We start from the raw sequence: 18,922 nt of genomic DNA on the forward strand, positions 1-18,922 counted from the left end.
CTCGGGGGGGCGGGTTACTCTGGCTCTTTAAGCTGGGCCTGCTGTGTGGAACAGGCGCCTGAGGCAGTGGCCCAGCCCAGACGGAGAGGACTCACTTTGCAACAGGAACCAGCAAGAGTCAAGCTGCTGCGGAGGCAAAGAGCTGGGGGGCGGGGGGGGCCATCATTGCCGCCTGATCCTCTCTGCCTTTGGCCCCTTCTGTGCTAGCAAGAGAGGGATCGTGGGGGGTGGGCAGCTGGTTGCAAGTGCCGACTCAATGTGTGGCAGCTGTGAGGGAAAAAAGGCCAATTCCATGCTAGGGGTCATCAGGAAGGGGGTTGAAAATAAAACAGCTCATATTATAATGCCCTTATACAAATCTATGGTTCGCCCACATTTGGATTACTGCGTATAGTTCTAGTCACCATATCTTAAGAAGGACATTGTCGAACTGGAGAAGGTGCAGAAGAGGGCAACCCAGATGATCAGGGGCCTGGAGCACCTTCCTTATCAGGCAAGACTACAACCCCTGGGCCTCTTTAGTTTAGGAAAAAAGACGACTGCGGGGAGACATGACAGAGGTCTATCAAATCATGCATGGGGTGGAGAAAGTGGAGAGAGAGAAAATCATCTCTCTCTCCCATCACACTAGAAGCAGGGGAAATCAATGGCTACTAGTCGGAGGGCTGTGCGCCACCTCCAGCCTCAAGAGCAGGATGCCAGTTAAGGTTAGGATGCCCCTGAGTACCAGTTGCAGGGGAGTAACAGCAGGAGGGAGGGCAGGCCCTCACCCCTTGCCTGTGAACTCCCTAGGGGCATCTGGTGGGCCACTGTGTGAAACAGGATGCCGGACCAGATGGGCCTCCTTGGGCCTGATCCCGCAGGGCTGGTCTTCGGTTCTTATGCGGTTGCTGCTGACCTGGTAACATCTGCACATGCAGCTGTGCCTGAGGACTGTGTGTGTTTATTGTTAAATTTGTGTACTGCCTTTCATTAAAACAATCTCAAGGTGGTTCTTGTGTTGCAGCTTGCTCACACACCCAGAGCTCAGCAAGCACACTGTTTTTAGCATCCTATGATCAGGCACCAAAAAATGGTGCATGCAAACCCCTTGACGAAAAACAACAATGGCAGTGGGTCCCTGGGTCTCCCCCACCCAGTGCACAGTAGGTACCAGATGCCCACCTTTGCCAGGCCGTGACTTCCATGGAGGGAGGAGGCATGACGAGATTTACTGGCTCTCCTCTTCCCTGCTGTGGTGAACACCCCTTTCCAGGGCTTTAGTTCTGTGTCGTCCTTGAGATTTCAGGTCTGTGACTTGGGGGTGGGTGGGGTGTTGATGTGCTCCAAGCCTTGGGGGAAGGAGGGTCTTTGGGCTCCATGTTGCACAGTCCATGTGCTGCAGGTTGCTGCATAACACGTCCTGCTAAAGCTTGGTCTTCATGTTTGACTAGCTTCGTTCCAAGGCAGCCATCTGGGAGGCCTGGCCCACGCCACAGTCCCCGGCACCGGGGCGAGGGGCAGTGGCTTTAGAAGGGCCTGGCCATTGGTGTGCACCCTGATGTAATCGGAGCCATGGGAGGGGGGCACGGCCACGTGGCGGGGGCAGGGGGGAGGCAGCCGACACAGGCAGAGGCTGGGCCCGGGCAGGATGAAGAAAGCTGGACTTCACGCTTGCAGCCACTTGGGCTCCTCTGGGGCCGCCCCACGACTCTGGAGCCCACTCCCTAGAAGACCAGAGCCTCCCCATCCAAGGCAGGCTTCCAAGACACGGCCAAAGGTGTGCCTTTTTAGCCAGGCCTTTTACTTGACAGGTTTTGAAGACTGAATCGGAGGTTTTGAATTGGTTTTAATCATTTGGAAGCGTTGTTGTTCTTGGTGGCTTTAAGTTGGCTTTAGCCTTGTGCAGACCGCCCAGCGATGCACATATTGCAGCATGGTGTAGAAATGTGCCATAATGCACACACACTTGCTTCACTCCTAGGCCAGGCCCCCAACCCCCTTGATTAACATAATTAAGATCTCGTGCAATTAAGATGTGAAGGGGGGGCACGAGATAGGCTGAGTGTGATGGGGGGTCACTTGCAGTACAACCGTGTTTTTGTCTGGCAGAATAGGAGACCCCCCCCTGCAAGTTCCCTCAAGACACGCCCCACCCTCCTAAGGAGGGAAAGACGGCGCCACCCTCTCCTTTCACAGAGCATGCGCGTACTTGCTCAGCCCCCGCATTTCCGCCACACTTTGCGTTCTGGCATTTTCTCCCCCGCCCCTTTCGCCATTCTGTGTCCTCTGCGCGTGCGCCGTTCTCTTCCGCCTCGACGTTCGCTCTTTTCTGCCTTCGTCATCACCTTGCGGCCCATGGCGTCGCCGCTGGGCCGGGACTTCCGCCTCCTTGGTCGCTGAGCGCCTGCGCTGCAAACGAAGCTTCCGCCAGGATACATGCGCGTTGTTTCCCGGCGGCGGGCCCCGCTCTTGCACCTGCGCGCGGCTCTCCCGGCCCCTTCCGGCCTGGCGCCTGCGCAGTGCGGCGGCGTTGCCTCCCGGGCGCCTGTCAGTCAGTCAGTCAGTCGGTCGGAGCGAGCAGAGTCGCGGCCGGGCCCGAAGCCGAGCAGGAGCCGCCGGCTCGATGGGGCCGTAGCCAGAGCAGGGGAGGAGGAGCCGCCGCCGAGCCAGGGCCCCGCCATGGCCGACCCGGCCCCCGCCCGCAGCCTCGACGACATCGACCTCTCCGCCCTCAGGGTAAGCGGGGTCGAAGGTCGGGGAGGGGAGGCGAGGGGGGGTCGCTCCTTCTTGTCTCCGGGGGGGCTCGCTCCGACCCTGCGCCTGGCAAGGCGGGGGGGGAGCTCTGAGGGGCGCCGCGGGGCCCCCCACTGCCCGCCCGCCCTGGGCAGCCAACCTGCAGCACGCAGTGGGGGGGGGCGCTGCTGCTGCTGCTGCTGCTGCTCCCCCCCCCCCGCGGCTCCCCCGCCTGTCGCTCCTCCTCGCGGCAGCTGCTCGCTCTGCCCCCCCGCCTGGAGCAGCCGCCGCCGCCTGCCCGGCCTGCGCCTCGTCTCCTTGTCTCCCAGCATGGCCGAGCCAGGCGAGCGGGGCGGACTCCTCCTGTGTGTGGGTCGCCCGCTGGCTGGCAGCGAGGAGCGGGGTGGGGCGGGGGCCGCAGGGAAGGAGCGTGGGCTGTGGCGGCAGGCGGCTCCCCTCCTCCTCCTCCTCTCCTCTCCTCTCCTCCCGTTGCTTCCCGAGTCCTGCCCTCCTTCCTTCCTTCCGACCCAAAGGGGTTCTCCTCCCGGAGCCACCTAGCTGGGGCGCCCCACTCTTGGCCGCCTTCGGGCTAAGAGGAGCAGCAGCAGCAGCAGCCACCCCTTGCCCAGGCCGGGGTGGCTCTTCTGTCCTCGTTCTCCGGGCTAAAGGAGGCTGCCCCACAAGCATCTCCGCCCCCCCCCCCGCCAAGGCATCCCCACCCGAATCGTATCTTGCGCTAGCAAGCATGAGTTGTCCCCTTTGCTAAGCAGGGTCTGCCTTGGTTTGTCCGTGGGTGGGTGACTTTATGCGATATTCCCGTTCGCTTAGGGGATGGGGCTGTAGCTCTGTGGAAGAGGATCTGCATGTGTGCTTGAAGGCAGAAGGTCCCAGGTGCGACCCGGGACAGGCTGGGAGAGATCCCTGCCTGTCAGTGTCCATGCTACTGAGCTCGATGGACCAAGGGTCTGACTCAGTATGCGGCAGCTTCCTCTGTGCTTTCTTCCAGGGCCTTCTGAATCTAGCCCCTTCTTAAGACATCCTTCTGGCTCACCAGGGTCATTCATAGCTGGGAAGCCATAGCTGAGGGGGAATTGGGGTTCTGGTCCCCTTGGGGAGGAGGGGTGTGGCCTAGTTTGGTCGGCACACTTTTCCTCTGCAACCTTCCTGCCCAGAACCGAGAGGAGGGGAGGACATCGGTTTCCCCCCACCCGCTTAACAGTGTCTTGACTTTGCCTGGAGCTGAGTTGGTTTCCCCCTCAGAATTCCCTTCAAGCTTTCCGCTGTGGCTGGATCCACTTCACGGGCCAGCTTTGTGAATGGTACAGTGAGGCCTGGGAGGGGGTGCTTGCCCAAGGCCCCCTTGAGGAAGGCCAGCCCTATGGCTCATCTGCCTGGCAGTGAAAAGGAAGCCTTCCCAGGGCTGCCTGTCAGGAGACTGGCTGCAAGGGATGCTGACGAGGTGGAGTTCTCACCTGTTGTTGCTGCTGCTGCTGCTTGCTTCATCTTGTTTTTCTTTACCGGCCTCGCCTGCGGTAGCAGCAGGCTCCTTTCTGGCTGCTCAAGAAAAGTGCGGGTTGCTGCAGCCAGGGCTGCTTCCTCTCGGCCCTTTCAAGGAAGCCCTCTGGACAGCGGCTGCCTTCGGGGAGGGAGTCTTTGCATCTTGCCAGGCCCCAAGGCGGCCAGCTGGGCATCGGGAGCAGGAGCGCTTCCCTCCCCCCCCCACCTTCGGCTGATCTCTGGTTTCCCTGCTATGGAGACGTGCTTTCTTTAGGGATCCATCTCAAAGGGACACAAGTGAGGAGAGGGGAGAGTAGAAGGAGAAGGACATTGGGAAGGGGGTGAAAATAAAACTGCTGATACTATAATGCCCTTATGTAAAACGATGGTGCGGCCACACCTGGAGTACTGCGTACAATTCTGGTCACCACATCTACAAAAGGACATTTGGAAAAGGTGCAGAAGAGGGCAACCAAGATGATCAGGGCCCCGCCTGGAGCACCTTCCTTATGAGGCAAGACTACAACACCTGGGGCTTTTTAGTTTAGAAAAAAAGACAACTGCGGGGAGACATGATAGAGGTCTATAAAATCATGCATGGGGTGGAGAAAGTGGAGAGAGAGAAATTCTTCTCCCTCTCCCATAAACACTAGAACCAGGGGTCATCCCATGAAATTGATTGCCGGGAAATCTAGGACCACCAAACAGAAGTACTTTTTCACACAACGCATAATCAACATGTGGAACTCTCTGCCACAAGATGTGGTGACAGCCTACAATCTGGGTGGTTTTAAGAGCGGTTTGGATAACTTCATGGAGGAGAGGTCTATCAACAGCTACTAGTCTGGTGGCTATAGGCCACCTCCAGCCTCAGAGGCAGGATGCCTCTGAATACCAGTTGCAGGGGAGCAACAGCAGCAAGAGAGAGGGCATGTCCTCAACTCCTGCCTGTGAGCTTCCAGCGGCATCTGGTGGGCTACTGTATGAAACAGGATGCTGGACTAGTTGGGCTTCCTTGGGCCTGATCCAGCAGGGCTGTTCTTATGTTCTGATCATGTAAAGCTTGCTTAAAACCAAGATGGAGAACTTGTTTGTTATACCAGTTTAGCACCATGAGGAGTCATGTTTATCTCTGCTAACTTGGCAAAGAGGCACCTTTAAAGTGGTGATTCTCTTTATTTAGCAGGGGGAGAGTAACTGGTCCTATCCACCCCCAGCGCAGTATCTCCAGTGACTGTTGTTAGTGTCTGTCTCATGTTTCTTTTTAGATTAGATTAGACAGGGGTCCATCTTATCTTATTTATGTATTTCTCTGTGTAACCCCCCCCGAGCCATTTTTGGAACTGCGGTATAGAAATTGAATAAATAATAATAATTAATAATGTTTACCCGCTCATTGATGAGATCTGTGAAACTCAAAAGTTGGCATGTTCTTACACCACCATAAGCTGCTTTAAGCACAGGGTCTTCTCTGTGTTGGGCACTTGCTGTCATTGTGGGCCACTGTGACCTTTGTCTAGTGAAAACAAGAGGGAGAAAATAAGTCCTGAGGCCTTTGAGGCTCCTTCTTAAAGATGCACAGGAGGCATTTATTCAGCATAACTCGTTCTGGTTGCAATACCAGAGGCTGTTTTCTGTAGATGGATCCGATGATTCTTTCCCAGAGAAAAGGTGGGTGGGAAAGGTGAGGGGATCTGTCAGCGCGTGGCTTTCAGTTTTCTGAGCAAGAAGATGCCTCCTGTTCTCCGCTGTGGGGTAAGGAGCTGCCGGACTGGGGCATCCCTGGGTGGAGACAGCGGCTGGATGCAGCTGCTGTAGTTCCTGTTGCCAGGGGCTTGTGGCAGCTGCTGCCAAGCGGGGCTGGAGGAAGGACCAAGCCGGGGCTTGGGCCATCTCCTCGCCCCACGACCCTCAGTCCAAGCAGGGAGATGCACCCCATGGGCCCTGAGAGGGCCCTCCTCAAACAGGATCGGCTCTGGTGAGAGGCAGTCCTCAGAAGGAGGTCTGCAGCAGGAGGGGGCAGCTGGTGACGGCTGCTGTTCTGGGCGCGGATCCTGCCGACTGAGCGTGGCAGCCCCCATCTCCACCGACCACAGTACAAAGGCAGGTGTCAGTTTCTGTTCCCAACTGGCGCCCTTGGCTTGCTTGGAAACCCAGCAGAAACTGCCTCTAAGGCTCCAGGGTGTTTTGTGTCGCCATGTTCTACTTCCGGGGGGTTCGGATCCTCCAGATTAATGCTCAGAGCCCTGAATTGTGCCCTCTCCGCCTCGTGTGCGTCCCAGAAAGGTGCTGCTGCCCACGAAGTGGGGTGTGGCCGGGAGCTGGGCGAGGGAGGGAAGCCCTCCAGTTTGGAGGCCGGAGGGGCTGAGAGCCCTGCCTGCCGGTGGAGGGGGAGGCGCCAGGACTCTGTGCCCGGAGACGGGCCAGGCTGGGGGATGCAGCAGGGAGGCCTGTCTGGCCCTCCCCGGAAGGAGAGGTGCTGGGACGCGGGAAGCCCTTCCCCAGAGCCCCCGCTTGGCAGGGCTGCCCAGGCCTCCTTCAGGCCCAGAGGCCTCTCTGCTGAGCCCCGGGGCCAAGAGGGCAGCCTGGCCCCCATACGCTTTGGCCAGCCAGAGCAAGGTGATCTGCCCCCCCCCCCGAGGAGGCTGCTCTCGCTCCGGGGGGGGGGCCTCTGCAGGCTTCCTCTCTTGGCCGCGGAGAGGGCTTTGTGGGCCCCACGTGTGTCTCGGGGCTGAGCCCCTCATCCGGGAAGTCATGAGGGCGAGAGCTGCTGGTGGCCGGCCTTGCTGCCCTGGAAGGAGGAGGCGCTTCTCTGGCTCAGGCCCTGGAGAGCCAGCCAGCCGGCCGGGGTGCCGGGGCAGCTTCCCCCAGGGGGGGTCCGGGAGGCCCCTCCTCCGCAGGCATGCAGAGCCTTCCTGCAGAATTTGTCCTGGGGCCCACTGACTAGGGAGAGACTTGGGGGGCAGGTTGCCCCGCCCGGCTGCCGGCTGGCCGGCCAGGCTCCTCTCCTGGAGCTGCCGCCGAGCGAGCGGCGCCCGTGGACTGGGCGCCTTTGGGTCTCCTCCTGGGGGCCTCGCGCCCTGCCCTGCCCTGCCCGGTGCTGCTCCCTTGCTTGGCCTGACGAGAGGCAGCTGCCTCTGCCTGCCGGGCTGGCTGGTTGCTAGGCAGAGCGGGGGGGGCGCTTCCCTCCCTGCTGCCACGGGCAGGCGCCTTTCCCCCGTGGAGCCGGGCCGCTCGCTCCCTGGCTGGGCGCTCCGGAGCCGCGATGGCCCTCCCAGGCCGGCTGCGCCTCGGCACGTGGCGGAGGCCTGTGGGCAGCCGCGCTTGGCTCTCACGGGGCCCCGCTCAAGAGTCTGGGGAGCCGCCGAGCCCCCCCCCCCGAGAGCTTCTCTGGGCTGCCGAGCAGAGCGCCAAGCCCCCCTCAGGCCGACCGTGGTGCAGGCGGCCCCCATGGCGAGGAGGAGGGGGGGGCTGTGCTCTGGCGCTGTCCTGGGGCCCCGCGTGGAGCGCATGAGCTAGCCTGCATGTTGTGCAGCGGCTGGGTGCAGGCAGGTGGAGGCGCTCTGGACCCCCCCCCCCCCGAAATGGCTCCGTCTGCTCTCAGGGCGTGGAGAAGGCCCAGCCCGCTGTGAGCCGCTTGCAGGTGGGGCCGGAATACACAATAAAGGAGGCCAGCCCCCTTCACCCTCTGGGCTTTCCTGGAGGATCCAGCTGGGGGGTTTCGGGCACACCCCGGGGTCTCCAGTCAGGAAGGTGGGGCAGGGTGGGCTGACTCTCCCTGCGGCTTGGCTCGCTTCCTCGAGCGCCTTGCTTTGCGCGGTGCAGACGTGGGCCTTGCAGGCTGCCCTGAGGCCGAGGGAGGCCTGGGTGTCTCCCCGTGAGGTGGGATTAGTTCCCCTTGGCCAGGGGTGTGGCTCAAGGAGCGCCCGGAGCTCCCGGCCAGCCTGCTGTGGGAGGAAGCCTGCCTGCCCGCCCTCCTCTCCTCCTGGGGCTGCCCAGGGCGGAGCCGCTGCTCTCTTTGCTCAGGGCGGGCCTGCCCCGACCGGCTTGTCTGTCTCAGTGGCTCTGGGTGAGCCAGCACTTTGCAGGGGAGCTGGTTGGCGCGGGCCCCGCCTTCCGGGCTGCAGGAGAGGCCTGCCTGGACGCCCTTTGAGGGGACAATGAAAAGCCTCAGGGCAGAGGAACGTTAGCCTTCCGCCTGACCTGCTTGCGCCGTGCTGGTGGAACTTGCTGCCACAAGATGCGGTGATGGCCCCATCGGAGGGGGCTTTCAAAGGGGAGCAGACCCGTTCAGGGAGAGGAAGAGGTCCCCCGTCCCCGTTATGAGCTGCGAGGGCTGTGTGGCTTCTCCGTGTGCAGAGGCAGCTGTCTCTGGCTGTCAGACTCGGGGGCCAAGAGCGGTGGAGGACTGCTGCCCTGCTGGAAACAGGGGGCTGGGCTAGCTGGCCTCACCCCGCAGGGCTCTCCGGAGTGGGGGTGGCCTGAGGAGCACAGCACAGGAGGCCCCCTTGGCCCGGGGTTTCTCTCTGGCAGGGCACTCGGCCCTGGAACCGTTGCGCTTCCCCGCATGCCTCCCCCCCCCCGGGAAACGGGTTCCCTGCCCCTTGGCTGTTCTGGCCGGTCTGCCACCTGTGAGCGGGAGGAGGGCTCCCTCTCAGGGCAGCCGGTGGTCCTGGTCCTGGTCCTGTCCGTCCGTGGCTGCTGGAGCCGAAACCCCCTCCAGGCGGAAACCTCCTCCAACTGCTCTCAAGAGCAGGGCACTGCCCCCCCCCCCGCACAACCTGCTGGCCTTTCTGGCCAGCTTCTGGGTCGGAGGAGGGAGGCCCTCCCTGCTTGCTGAGGGGAGAGCCTTTCTCTGGGGGGTCTGCCACCTCGAGGGGGGGCCCAGGGGGGGCTCCGAAGGGTTGCTCTCCCAGCTGCTGCCGAGAGTGTTTACGTGCCACTTTCCAGCAAAAGTTCCCCAAGCAGTTGATGAGAGCCAGCGTGGTGTAGTGGTTAGAGTGCTGGACTGGGACCGGGGAGACCCGAGTTCAAATCCCCCTTCAGCCATGAGACTTGCTGGATGTGACTCTGGGCCAGTCACTTCTCTCTCAGCCTAGCCTACTTCACAGGGTTGTTGTGGAAGAGAAACTCAAGTCTGTAGTACTCCGCTCTGGGCTCCTTGGAGGAAGAGCGGGATAGAAATGTGATGATGATGTTGAAACACAAGCTGAAGGGCTCCCCACCACCTCAAGAGGGACATACAGTTGCCCCCAGCAGTCCGGGTGGGTGGGTGTGGGGAGGCAGTCCTGCTTGCCCACTTCCTGAGGTGCTCCTGGACTCGGTGCTTCCTGGGGAGAGGCATTCTTCTGCAGCTCTTCACAAGCTGGCTGCAGTGCAAAAGTTGCCAAGCAGGAGCTTGCTGCGGGGGTCTTCCCTTTGGCGAAAGGCCTTCCCGGGGAGAGCCCCTTCCCACCGCGCAGGCCTCTGGACCGAGCAGGCCCGAGAAATGGAGCCTGGCCGAGCCAGCCCCAGCCTGGGAAGCCCCCCCCTTTGCCACAGGGCTCCACGTGGGAGGAAGGAGCCTCTGCACGGAGCCAGGGGTGGGGCGCCATGGGGGGTGCTGGCCTTGGCCCAAGCTCCACACTCGGGGCTCCCAGGCCTTGCAAGGGAAGACACGGACTTGGGGCGCCTGTGCACACTTAGCAGCGCTGGGGCTTGCTCTTGGCCCCTCCCCAGAGGAACCCAGGCCGAATCGGGCTCTTCTTTTGCACAGAGTCTCCGCAGCCCACATCGTGGCCATGGCAGCAAGGCTGCGAAGGGCTCCGCTGCGGGGCCTGAGGCTTTGCTGGAGGGGGGAGTTGCAAGGTGCCCCACACATTCTGCAAAGGCCGGGAGGGGTTCCTGTGTGCCTCCCGGTGTCCTGGCGGAAGAGCGAGCTGCCGTCTGTGGCCCCTACAGCCCCTTGCAGGAGCCAGAGCCCCCCCCCACTGTGGAATGGGTCCCCCCCCCCGCCTGGGGGCCGGGCCTGTCATGCTCATGCCCAGCCTCTGCGAAGCAGCTCTGCAGGTCTGGCAGGCAGCAGGAGCCGGAGCCGGGGGTTGCTTCCAGGGAGCCCCTTGCCCTCCCTGTGGGGTCAGGCCCCGTTGCGGTGGGATTGCCCTGTGCCTGTCTGGGGAGGGGCCTGGCGCTTGGCCACCTCCTGCAGCAGAGGGGGGAGGGAGGCTGAACACTGCTCTGCTGCAGGTGGCCGGCCGGCGGGAGACGCTCCCGCTGCCAATGCAAAGCCGGGGCCGGCGAGCTGGAGGGGAGCCGTAGGCAAAGTCCCCCGTGCGGAAGCAGCGGAAGCGGAAGAGGGTGGCTTCCAGGAAGCCTTCCCAGGGTGCTCCTCCCAGCCGCAGGCCCTGGGAAGCTGGCCGGAGCCACACGCTGGCTGCCCGCTTTCCATCATCCCGGCATCTTGAGGTGGGGCTGACCAGCCCCTGTTGTGGCACTGCAGGCTGCGGGGGGGGGGGGGGCCTACAGAGGCTTGGCAAGAACGGCCCCGAAGGTGAGGGAGCCAGCGTGGGGGCAGCAGCCGCCCTGGGGCCAAACTCCTTGCGACACAGACTCGGGGGCCCGGAGAGCTGCTGCGCTGGGGTGGTTCCCCCCTAGCCAGGAGCCGTGGAGGGGCCCAGGCTGGACGGTGGGCAAGAGAGGCTTTCGCCACCGTCCCGGCCCAGGCCTGCCCCTGCCTGCCCCGTGGGTGCCGCTTGCCCGGGAGGGGCGGCGTTCTTGTGTGCACCCCGGGGAGCGCTTCGTCAGGGGCCTCCAGCGCTGGGGGGGCCAGGGCTGAAGCTCCTCTCCCCGTCATGCGCGCCCCCCACCCCATTTGTCAGCTGCTGCCGCCGGGAGGGTGCAGTGGCCGCTTTCTGGCCTGCTGGGAGGGGCTTCCCCAAAGGGGCTGTGGATGCAGAGTTTGCTGCAGGAGGCCGGGGGGGGGGGAGCTTTTGCTTGTGGCCTCTTCGCCCTCTTCCCATGCCTGTGCAGCCACCTGGCTGGCCTCCCGCGCTGGTGGGGGTGGGCTCCCCCCCTCCAGTCTTTGCAAAATATTTGCCGGCTTCTGTGAGAACTCAAGACAGTGATTTCTGTGGAGTCAGCAGAGCCAGTGCCTTGTTTGGCCCCAGTGCGAGAGGGAAGCCCCACCCAGCAGAACTTGGGGGTTGGGTTGTCCAGGGCAGCAGGGGGGCTCTTGCCCCGCCAGGCTTGCAAGGCCTCTCTCCCACCCTGCTCCTCCTTGCCAGAGGGGGATTTGCCTCCCTTGAGCGCCACGGTGGGCAAGGGGAAGAGACCCTCTTTCGGAGGGCGGGGGGGCAGAAGGCAAGCAGAGGGAAGGGCTCTTCCGTCGGCCAACGGGGAGAGGCCTCCCCTTGACCAGCCAGGCCCCCAGTGGGTCTCCCTCCAGCGCGACCTGCCTCATGTGCAGCCGGCAGGGATCCGGATGGGATCCGGGGGGTCTGGCCGCCTCCCTCCCTGCTTGTGGGAGATCCGTCTCAGGTCAGGATGCTGGGCCCACCCCAGGGACCTGTCAGGTGGTCTCACACACACACACACACACTCACACCCCTGGTGTCTCCGGCGTCTGAAGCCCCTCCACCTTCACAGGTGTGGCAGGACCCCCCGGCTGGCTCTTGCTGAGCCGGCCTGGGAACCCTGGAGGCATCGGAGCACAGGAAGCTGCAGAGTCTGACCCTTGGTCCGTCTGGCTCAGGATTGTCTGCACAGACTGGCAGCGGCTTCTCTGAGGCTGCCAGGGAGGGGACTGGGAGCCTTCTTCTGCTCTTCCCAGAGCGGCGGCTCCACCCCTGCGGAGGGGAATCTCTGCCAGTGCTGCTCACCCTCCCAGTCTCCCCTCCAGGTGCAAGCAGGGCAGACCCTGCTCAGCTCAGGGGGCCAGTCCGGCTGGGGGCGGCCCCAAGACCAGCTCTGCTCTTCTCCGCAGTGGGGGGGGGACCCCTGGAGGCTCACTCCTTGCAAGCAAAGGCGGCAGCTTGGGAGGAGGGCGGCTGGGGACTGCCTGGGCGGGCACCTGCTCTGGGCTTCCTCTGGACTGGAGGAATGTCCAGAACCGAGGCGGCGGGGGGGGGGACGGCAGCTGAAGCGGTGGGACCCCCCACCCCACCCCCCCTCTGGGACAGACCACCCAAACCCAAGGCCCCTGCCAGGTGGGCATTGCCAGGGCTTGCCTCAGGGAGTGGTGGTGTGCCCCTTGCCCGGGGTGGGGGGGGAGGAGTACGAGGGGCCCAGAGGCCCCCCTGCCGGCTCCATCCCAGGACCGCCCCGGCTGGCCCCACCAAGCTGCTTAGAGGGTTTTGTATAACCCGATGAGAAGCTGCCAGCCGACTAGCAGGTGACCTGTAATTACAAGGCAGCTGGGGGGGCCTCCAAGCGCAGGCGGGGTGGGGGGGGGCTGGGGGGTGTTGCTGGGGAGGAGGAGTCCGGAAGCACCAGGAGGGAGCCGCCCCCCTGTTTCTGGGCCCCTCTTCTTCCCGGCTGGGGGGGAGCAGCAGCTGCTGCTGCTTCTCCTCCTCCTCCTTTGCCCGGCTTGGGTGGCAGGTGGGGGAGAGCCGCTGCCCCCAGCCGGGCCCCCCTCCTGGCTCCGGTTTCCAGGGGAGCCCAGGCTCTGCCAAGGAGGGAGCCAGTGGCGGCAGCGGCAGCAGCAGCAGCGCTCCCGGCTGGCTTGGCAGCGTGGGCAGGGCCAGGCTGCGGAGAGAGCTGTGCAAGTGGGCGGCTGTTGCTATAGGGCCCTTTTCTTGGCTGCTGCTGCTCCCCCCCCCCCCCCGCCGCCCGCCTTCCTCGGCAGCCTGACTCACCGCCGCCCCCCAACCGCTGCGCCTTGTGCAGAGGGCGCCTTGACCTCCCTGACACACACACACACACACACACACGCGCCGCCCGGCTGGGCCCCCGGCCTGGCTGCCCCGCTGGGCCCCTTCTGCTCTCCTCCCACACAGGCCTCCTCAGGGGCTGCTCAGAGCGTGGCTCGGCCCCCTGGCCAGCAGGAGGGTGGTGGGCTGGGCCCTGCCGGGGGGGGGCAGCGAGCCCAGAGTGAGCTGGGAGAGGGGGGCGGGGGCGGCTGGGCTTCCTCCTCCTGCCCTCTGCCTGGCTCCCTGCCCAGGCCATGTGGCCAGCACGGCCGGGACGCCTGGAAGCCAAGCAAGGCCGCCTGCAGCGGGCACGGAGAAAGGGCCCCTTTGTCCTCGGTGGGCTCACATCCCCGAGCCACGCGCTGGATTTGGCAGCGGAGTTGGGGCCGGATTAGGGGCGTGGGTGGCTGCAGAGTGGCCCGGGCCTGAGCCTCCCCTCCCCACTGCGCCCCCCCCCCCCGCATCCGTGCCTGTGTCCTGGTGGAGAGCGGAGGGTACGGGGCCGACTCCGGGGCTCTGGGCCCTTTGGGAGCCTGGTCCAGCCAAGCCCGCAGGTGGCTCCTCCGCCAGCGCTTGGTGGGGCTGGCTGCCCGGAGGCTTGGGAGGGCCCTTCTTCCCTTGGGATGCCAGGCGGGGGCGGTCTGGGGCTCCTGAGCTGCCCCCCTCCCTCCCTTCCTCCCTCCCCAGTGATGGAGGCTTTGCTGGGGGGCTGGAGACCTCCAGGTGCTTGGCTCTGCCCAGGAAGGCCACTGCCAAGCCCACTGGCTGGGAAGGAAGCCCCACCGGGCCTGGTGGCTTCTGCTGTGGGAGCAGAGGGGCAACATAGGTGCCGGGGGGGGGAGGAGCGATCCCTGAGAATCGAGGGCGGCCCTGACCGCTTGGTGGCTTTGCCCTGGGCCCCAAAGAGGGGCCTGCCGGCTCAGCCCACTCTGGGCTCCTCTCATCCAGCTTCCTGTCTGCAACAGAGTGGCTTGGCAGAGACCCCCAATGCGGGGGGGGGGGCAGTCCAGTGGCAGGGCAGGCAGTGCCCCCCCCCACGACAGGCCCTCTGCGCTGGAGCTCGTCTCTTCCGGGGGCCTTGGCATGCTGTCAGCGTAGCGAGGAGCTGTCCTGGGGGAGAAGGAGGGAAGCTCCCCCCCCCTTGCTTGTTGAGTGTCCCAGAGAAGCCTGTCATAGGAACAGAGGAAGCTGCCACATACGGAGTCAGACCCTTGGCCCATCTAGCTCAGGATTGTCTTCACAGACTGGCAGCGGCTTCTCCAAGGCTGCAGGCAGGAATCTCTCTCAGCCCTATCTGGAGATGCTGCTGCCAGGGAGGGGACTTGGGACCTAGATGCTCTTCCCAGAGCGGCAGCTTCATCCCCTAAGAAGGGGAATCTCTTATAGGGCTCACACATCAAGTCTCCCATTTGGATGCAACCAGGGCAGACCCTGCTTAGCTTAAGGGGACCAGGCATGCCTGCTGCCACCAGACCAGCTCTCCCTCCCTCCTGCCCCCCTCCCCAGTTGCTCCTCTTCTCCATGGGGAAGCCCCACACATGGTCGCCTTGCCTGCTGAGGGAGGGGCTCCACCTCCGGGTCCTTCTGGTTGTCCTCGCCTGCACCATTTCCAGCTTTGTGGGCTCCCTTCTGAGATGTGGCCCGATCTCTGGGTCGACTTCATTTTACAGTCGAGGAGGCCCAAGCAGTGAGGGGGGGTCTTTCTGTCCTCGCCACACAACCCCGTGGCGGAGGGCAGGCCGAGGGAGGAGGCACCGGCCCAGCGTCCCCCAGCGGGGGGGGAGTGCCTTTGCCCAGAGGCCCTTCCCCCCTCCCTTCTCCAGCCGGTCCAGTTGGCAGGGGGCTCCAGCCCCTCCCCACGCTTGGCCACCACCCTTCCTGCTTCAGCACAGGGGGCAGCGGTCCTGGCGTGGCTGCAGGTCTTCCCGGAAGCAGGGCCCCCCCGCTGCCTTGCTTTGCCTGCTGGCTGGGGCTGGCCCTGGAAGGCCGCCGCAGGTGCCAGAGGCCTCTCCTGAAACCGGGGCAGGCAGGCAGCTGCTGGGCTCTCCCCCGGCAAGGGGCGGCAGCTGCTGGCAGGCCTGGCCACCTCCTGCTGGGGCCTCCTCTCCCCAGACTGGCTCTGGGCTGCTCCGGGTCTTGGGCAGGATTGCCCTCCCTCCCACCTGGCTTGGGCCTGGGCCTGGGCGCAGCAGTGGGGAAGGGACCCCGGGGCCGGGGGCCAAGGCTGGGCAAGGAGCCGCAGGCCTTGGCGCTGGGTGAGCCCGTGGCCAGGAGGGGGCGCTCTGCCCGCCTGGGCTGCCGCTTGCTTTCCCAAGGACTGGGAAATGGGGGCTTGCGGGCCCGCCCCCCTCCAGAGCCAAGGCCCTGCCCAGCCCGCCTCCTGGCCCCCTGCCCTCTGGGTGGCCCTCCTGGAGCGGGGGGAGCGCGGCCTTCCTGTGGCCCTCTCCGCAAGGGCCCTGGCTGTCTGGCTCGGTGAGGTCCCTTGCAGGCTGCCAGCAGGTGCCAAAGCGCATCGGGACCACCGAGGGAGGAGAATGTGCAAGTGGGGAGGGGTCCCCGAGCTCTTCCAGGCCGGCCCCTTGCAGGTGGCCCTCCAGCCCACGCCTGGACCTCTCCAGCGAAGGAGCGCCCCCCCCCCAGGCCAGGCCAGTGAGTGCGGCTCTCACAGCAAGGACGTCCCCCCGCCTGGCTGGCCGGAGCCCGCTGCTGCTTCCGTGGGGGCAACCGAGAAGAAGCCCACTCCCCCCTCCTGGAGTCTCCCCGCTCCCGCCACGTGGGCCTGCACCTCTTGGCTCAGGGCCCTTGGGCCGTGGTGGGCTCCGGCAACGCCGACAGGGCAGAGCTGGCCCACCACGGCTCCTCGGGGGGCCTGCTGCAGGTCCCTCGTCCCGGCCTCCCTCGGCTTCACCCACCCGCCCGCCCGCCCTTCAAGGTGCTCCAAGGAGACTCCTGTGGCGGAGCGGGTGGGGGTGGGGGGTGTCAGTGCCAGCCCCCTCTCCGGGGGGCCCGTGAGCAAAGAGGCTTCTCGTTCCCAGGGCGGGCCTTCCGTGCCGGTGTCCTCCAGCGCACTCTTGCCCTAATGAGGAGCTATTAATACTGGCCTTCGGGGAGGTGGCCCGCTGGTGGCGTGTGCGTGGCCTAGATCGGAGGCGGGGGGGAGGCGGGGTGCAGGGCTGCTCTGTGCGGGCTCTGCTGTGTTCTGAGGGGGGCGGGGGGGGGCAGCCTGACAGGGAGGGCAGGGGGCTTGGTTTTGAGCTGCCCCCCCCCCCCGCCCTTGGGCCTCCCTCTCCCTTCCTTGCTTGAGGCTTTGCAGTGATATCCGCAGGCAGGACACCGACGCAAAAACGGAAGGCGGCCGGGAGAGGAGCGCCTGGGTGCAGCCCTGCTGGGTCAGGCCCGAGGCCGCCCGTCCAGCCCAGCCCCCCGTCTCCCACAGTGGCCTCACCCGGGTTAGGGTTGGGGGGGGGGCCCAGCGGGGAATGTGCCTGTGAGGTCGCTTCTTCTCTGCCTGGGGCGGGGGGTGGGGGGCTCTTTCCCGCCTCTGCTGCAGGCCCCCCGGGCCCTCGGCCGATCCCCCACCGGATGCGCCCCTGGCCCAAGCCCTGGAGCTTCAGGCCTCGCCTCTGAGCCGGGGCCGGCCCTCTTTCTGTCACCACAGAGGAGCCCCCGGCCGCACTTCGCCCCGGCTGGGGATGGCAGCAGACGGTACCCCTGAGGCACAGCCTGCCGCTTGTCCAACACGTGCCATCCTTCCACTCCTGGGGGAGACAGTTTTGGCTGCAGAATCAGAGACCCAGCTCCCTTGTCCTTGTGAGGCAGAATCTGTGGGGCCCAGGCCTGACTCTGCTCGGTTGCCTGCCAGGCAGTAGGACCAGCCCCTGTGCGTTGCCCCAGGCCCAGAATCCGCCGGGCCCTGGGCTTGCTGACTAGCCTCATCCCCGGGGGCTGGTGGGGACTGGCCCCTATGGCAGCCTTTCTCTGGTCCGGAGGAGGAACCTTGACCACTTGATCTTCTCTCTCCCCCCGCAGGATCCGGCCGGCATCTTTGAGCTGGTGGAAGTGGTCGGCAATGGGACATACGGGCAGGTCTACAAGGTGAGCCCCTGGGGGGCGGGGTGTGTGTGTGTGTGTGCGTCCTCCAGGGCCTCCTGCCTGGTTGTGGCATCTACCTGAGAGGGTGGCCTCACAGCAGCAAGGATCCCCACTCCAGGGGAGGCGGGAGGCCCACTGGGCTCACACGTGGGGCTGCTGTCTGTTTTAGGCCTCTGAATTCGGGGCTGTTGGTGGGGATGGCCTACTCTGCAGAAGGCAGCTCTCCTCACCCCTGTCCTTGAGCTTCTCGTCAGAAGCCCTGCAGGTTCCTCCAGGAAGCCCACAAGGGGGGCAGGGAGGTCACGGACCACCTGCTCTTGGGAGGTAGACTACTTCTGCATGTGGAGGTTCTGTATCACCATCACCATGAAGAGCGTCCTCTTCTGCAACTTGATCCCAAATCTGTGGCCACCCCACTCCCTGTGGGCCTGAGTTGTGCACCCAGACCATTCCTGTGTTAAGAACATAAGAACAGCCCTGCTGGATCAGGCCCAAGGCAGCCCATCTGCGGCTCCCCTACAACGGGGATTCAGAGGCATCCTGCCTCTGAAGCTGGAGATGGCCCACAGCAGCCACCAGACTAGTAGCCCCGGATAGACCTCTGCTCCGTGAATCTATCCAAACCCCTTTTCAAGCCATCCAAGCCGGTGGCCGGCACCACATCCCGTGGCAAAGAATGCCATAGATTAATTATGACGGTGTGGAAAAGTCCTTCCTCTTGTCAGTCCTACATTTCCCCACCTTCACTTTCATGGGGTGCCCCCTGGTTCTAGTGTGGAGAGAGGGAGAAAAGTCCCCCCCTGTCCTCTTCCTCTAGTCCTCGCATCATCGTATAGACCCCCGTCCCGTCTCCCTGTCGTCACCTCTCTGCCAAACTCAAGGGGCAGGTGGCCACGTCGGGGCTGCCCTTCCTGTCTGCGGGGCCCTTCCTCCTCGGCCCCGGCCCCGGCCCCGACTGCTCCTTCCCCAAAGCAAAGAGCGCTGAGACTGCGGCCGCCCAGCCCCCTGCAGGCCCCCCTGGCCAGACGGCCTCCCGTGTGCCCCCCTCCCCACAATTCAGACCCAGAGAAGGGCGGTTGCCAAGCAGCGAGGTGGGACTTCAGGTAGCGGGTGGTCTGTGGGGAAGTGGCAAGAGTGTTTCTGAGCACACGCAGAATGTCCCCCCCCCTCCGTCTTGAGCAGCTGCCCCCAGGTGGGCGGGGGGGGCCTGTCCTTGGGCTGCCGCTGCTGCTGCCGCTGCCGCCGCCCTTGAAGCCCTGCGCCTGTTCCTATGGAAACCAGCACGGGCCTCCTCGCCCCCTCGCCTTTCCTTCCTCCTCCTCCTCCTCCTCCTCCTCCCTGCCCGGCCTTCCCCTTCCCCTCTCGGGGCCTTCCAGGCCGAAATAACTCTGCTCCGCTCCCAGCTGGGCCAGGCGGGGTGGGGGGGGGGCACCAGCCGCTCTTGCTCCTGCTCCCGCCCAGCTCGGCCTCCCCCGCCCGCAGCAGGCAGAGGGGGCTTGCTGGGGGAAGGAGCGGCGCTCCTGGGCCTTGCTGGCCAGGGGGCTGTGGGGCTTCCCTGCCCCCCCCGCCCGCTTCCATGCCCAGGAGATGCAGCGCTGATGAGAGGTGCTAGATCATCCTTCTGTTCACACAGCAGTGGGGGGGCGGGGGGGGGGCTGAAGCCTGATTCCCGCTTGGAAGGGAGGGGGAGGCGGTTGCCAGGCAACGGCTGCCCATGCCAGGCGGCCTGGCAT

At 64.7% G+C, this 18,922-nt stretch overlaps 1 protein-coding gene across 12 annotated transcripts in view; it reads left to right on the plus strand.

Moving 5' to 3' along the window:
* The first annotated feature begins 2,435 nt into the window (after window positions 1-2,435).
* Window positions 2,436-18,922, plus strand: part of MINK1 (misshapen like kinase 1) — a 35,504-nt gene continuing 19,017 nt past the window's right edge. For 3 of the 12 annotated variants that reach the window (XM_053259453.1, XM_053259444.1, XM_053259445.1), the window contains exons 1-2: window positions 2,436-2,718; window positions 17,127-17,192. In XM_053259453.1, the coding sequence (XP_053115428.1) occupies window positions 2,662-2,718; window positions 17,127-17,192 (123 nt within the window). In that variant the 5' untranslated portion in view covers window positions 2,436-2,661. The remainder of the gene's footprint in view (window positions 2,719-17,126; window positions 17,193-18,922) is intronic. The other 9 variants (XM_053259442.1, XM_053259441.1, XM_053259443.1 and 6 more) reach the window with 5 other exon arrangements.

This window comes from Hemicordylus capensis, chromosome 6 (genome assembly GCF_027244095.1).
Source record: "Hemicordylus capensis ecotype Gifberg chromosome 6, rHemCap1.1.pri, whole genome shotgun sequence".
In the NCBI taxonomy this organism is placed as follows: domain Eukaryota; kingdom Metazoa; phylum Chordata; class Lepidosauria; order Squamata; family Cordylidae; genus Hemicordylus; species Hemicordylus capensis.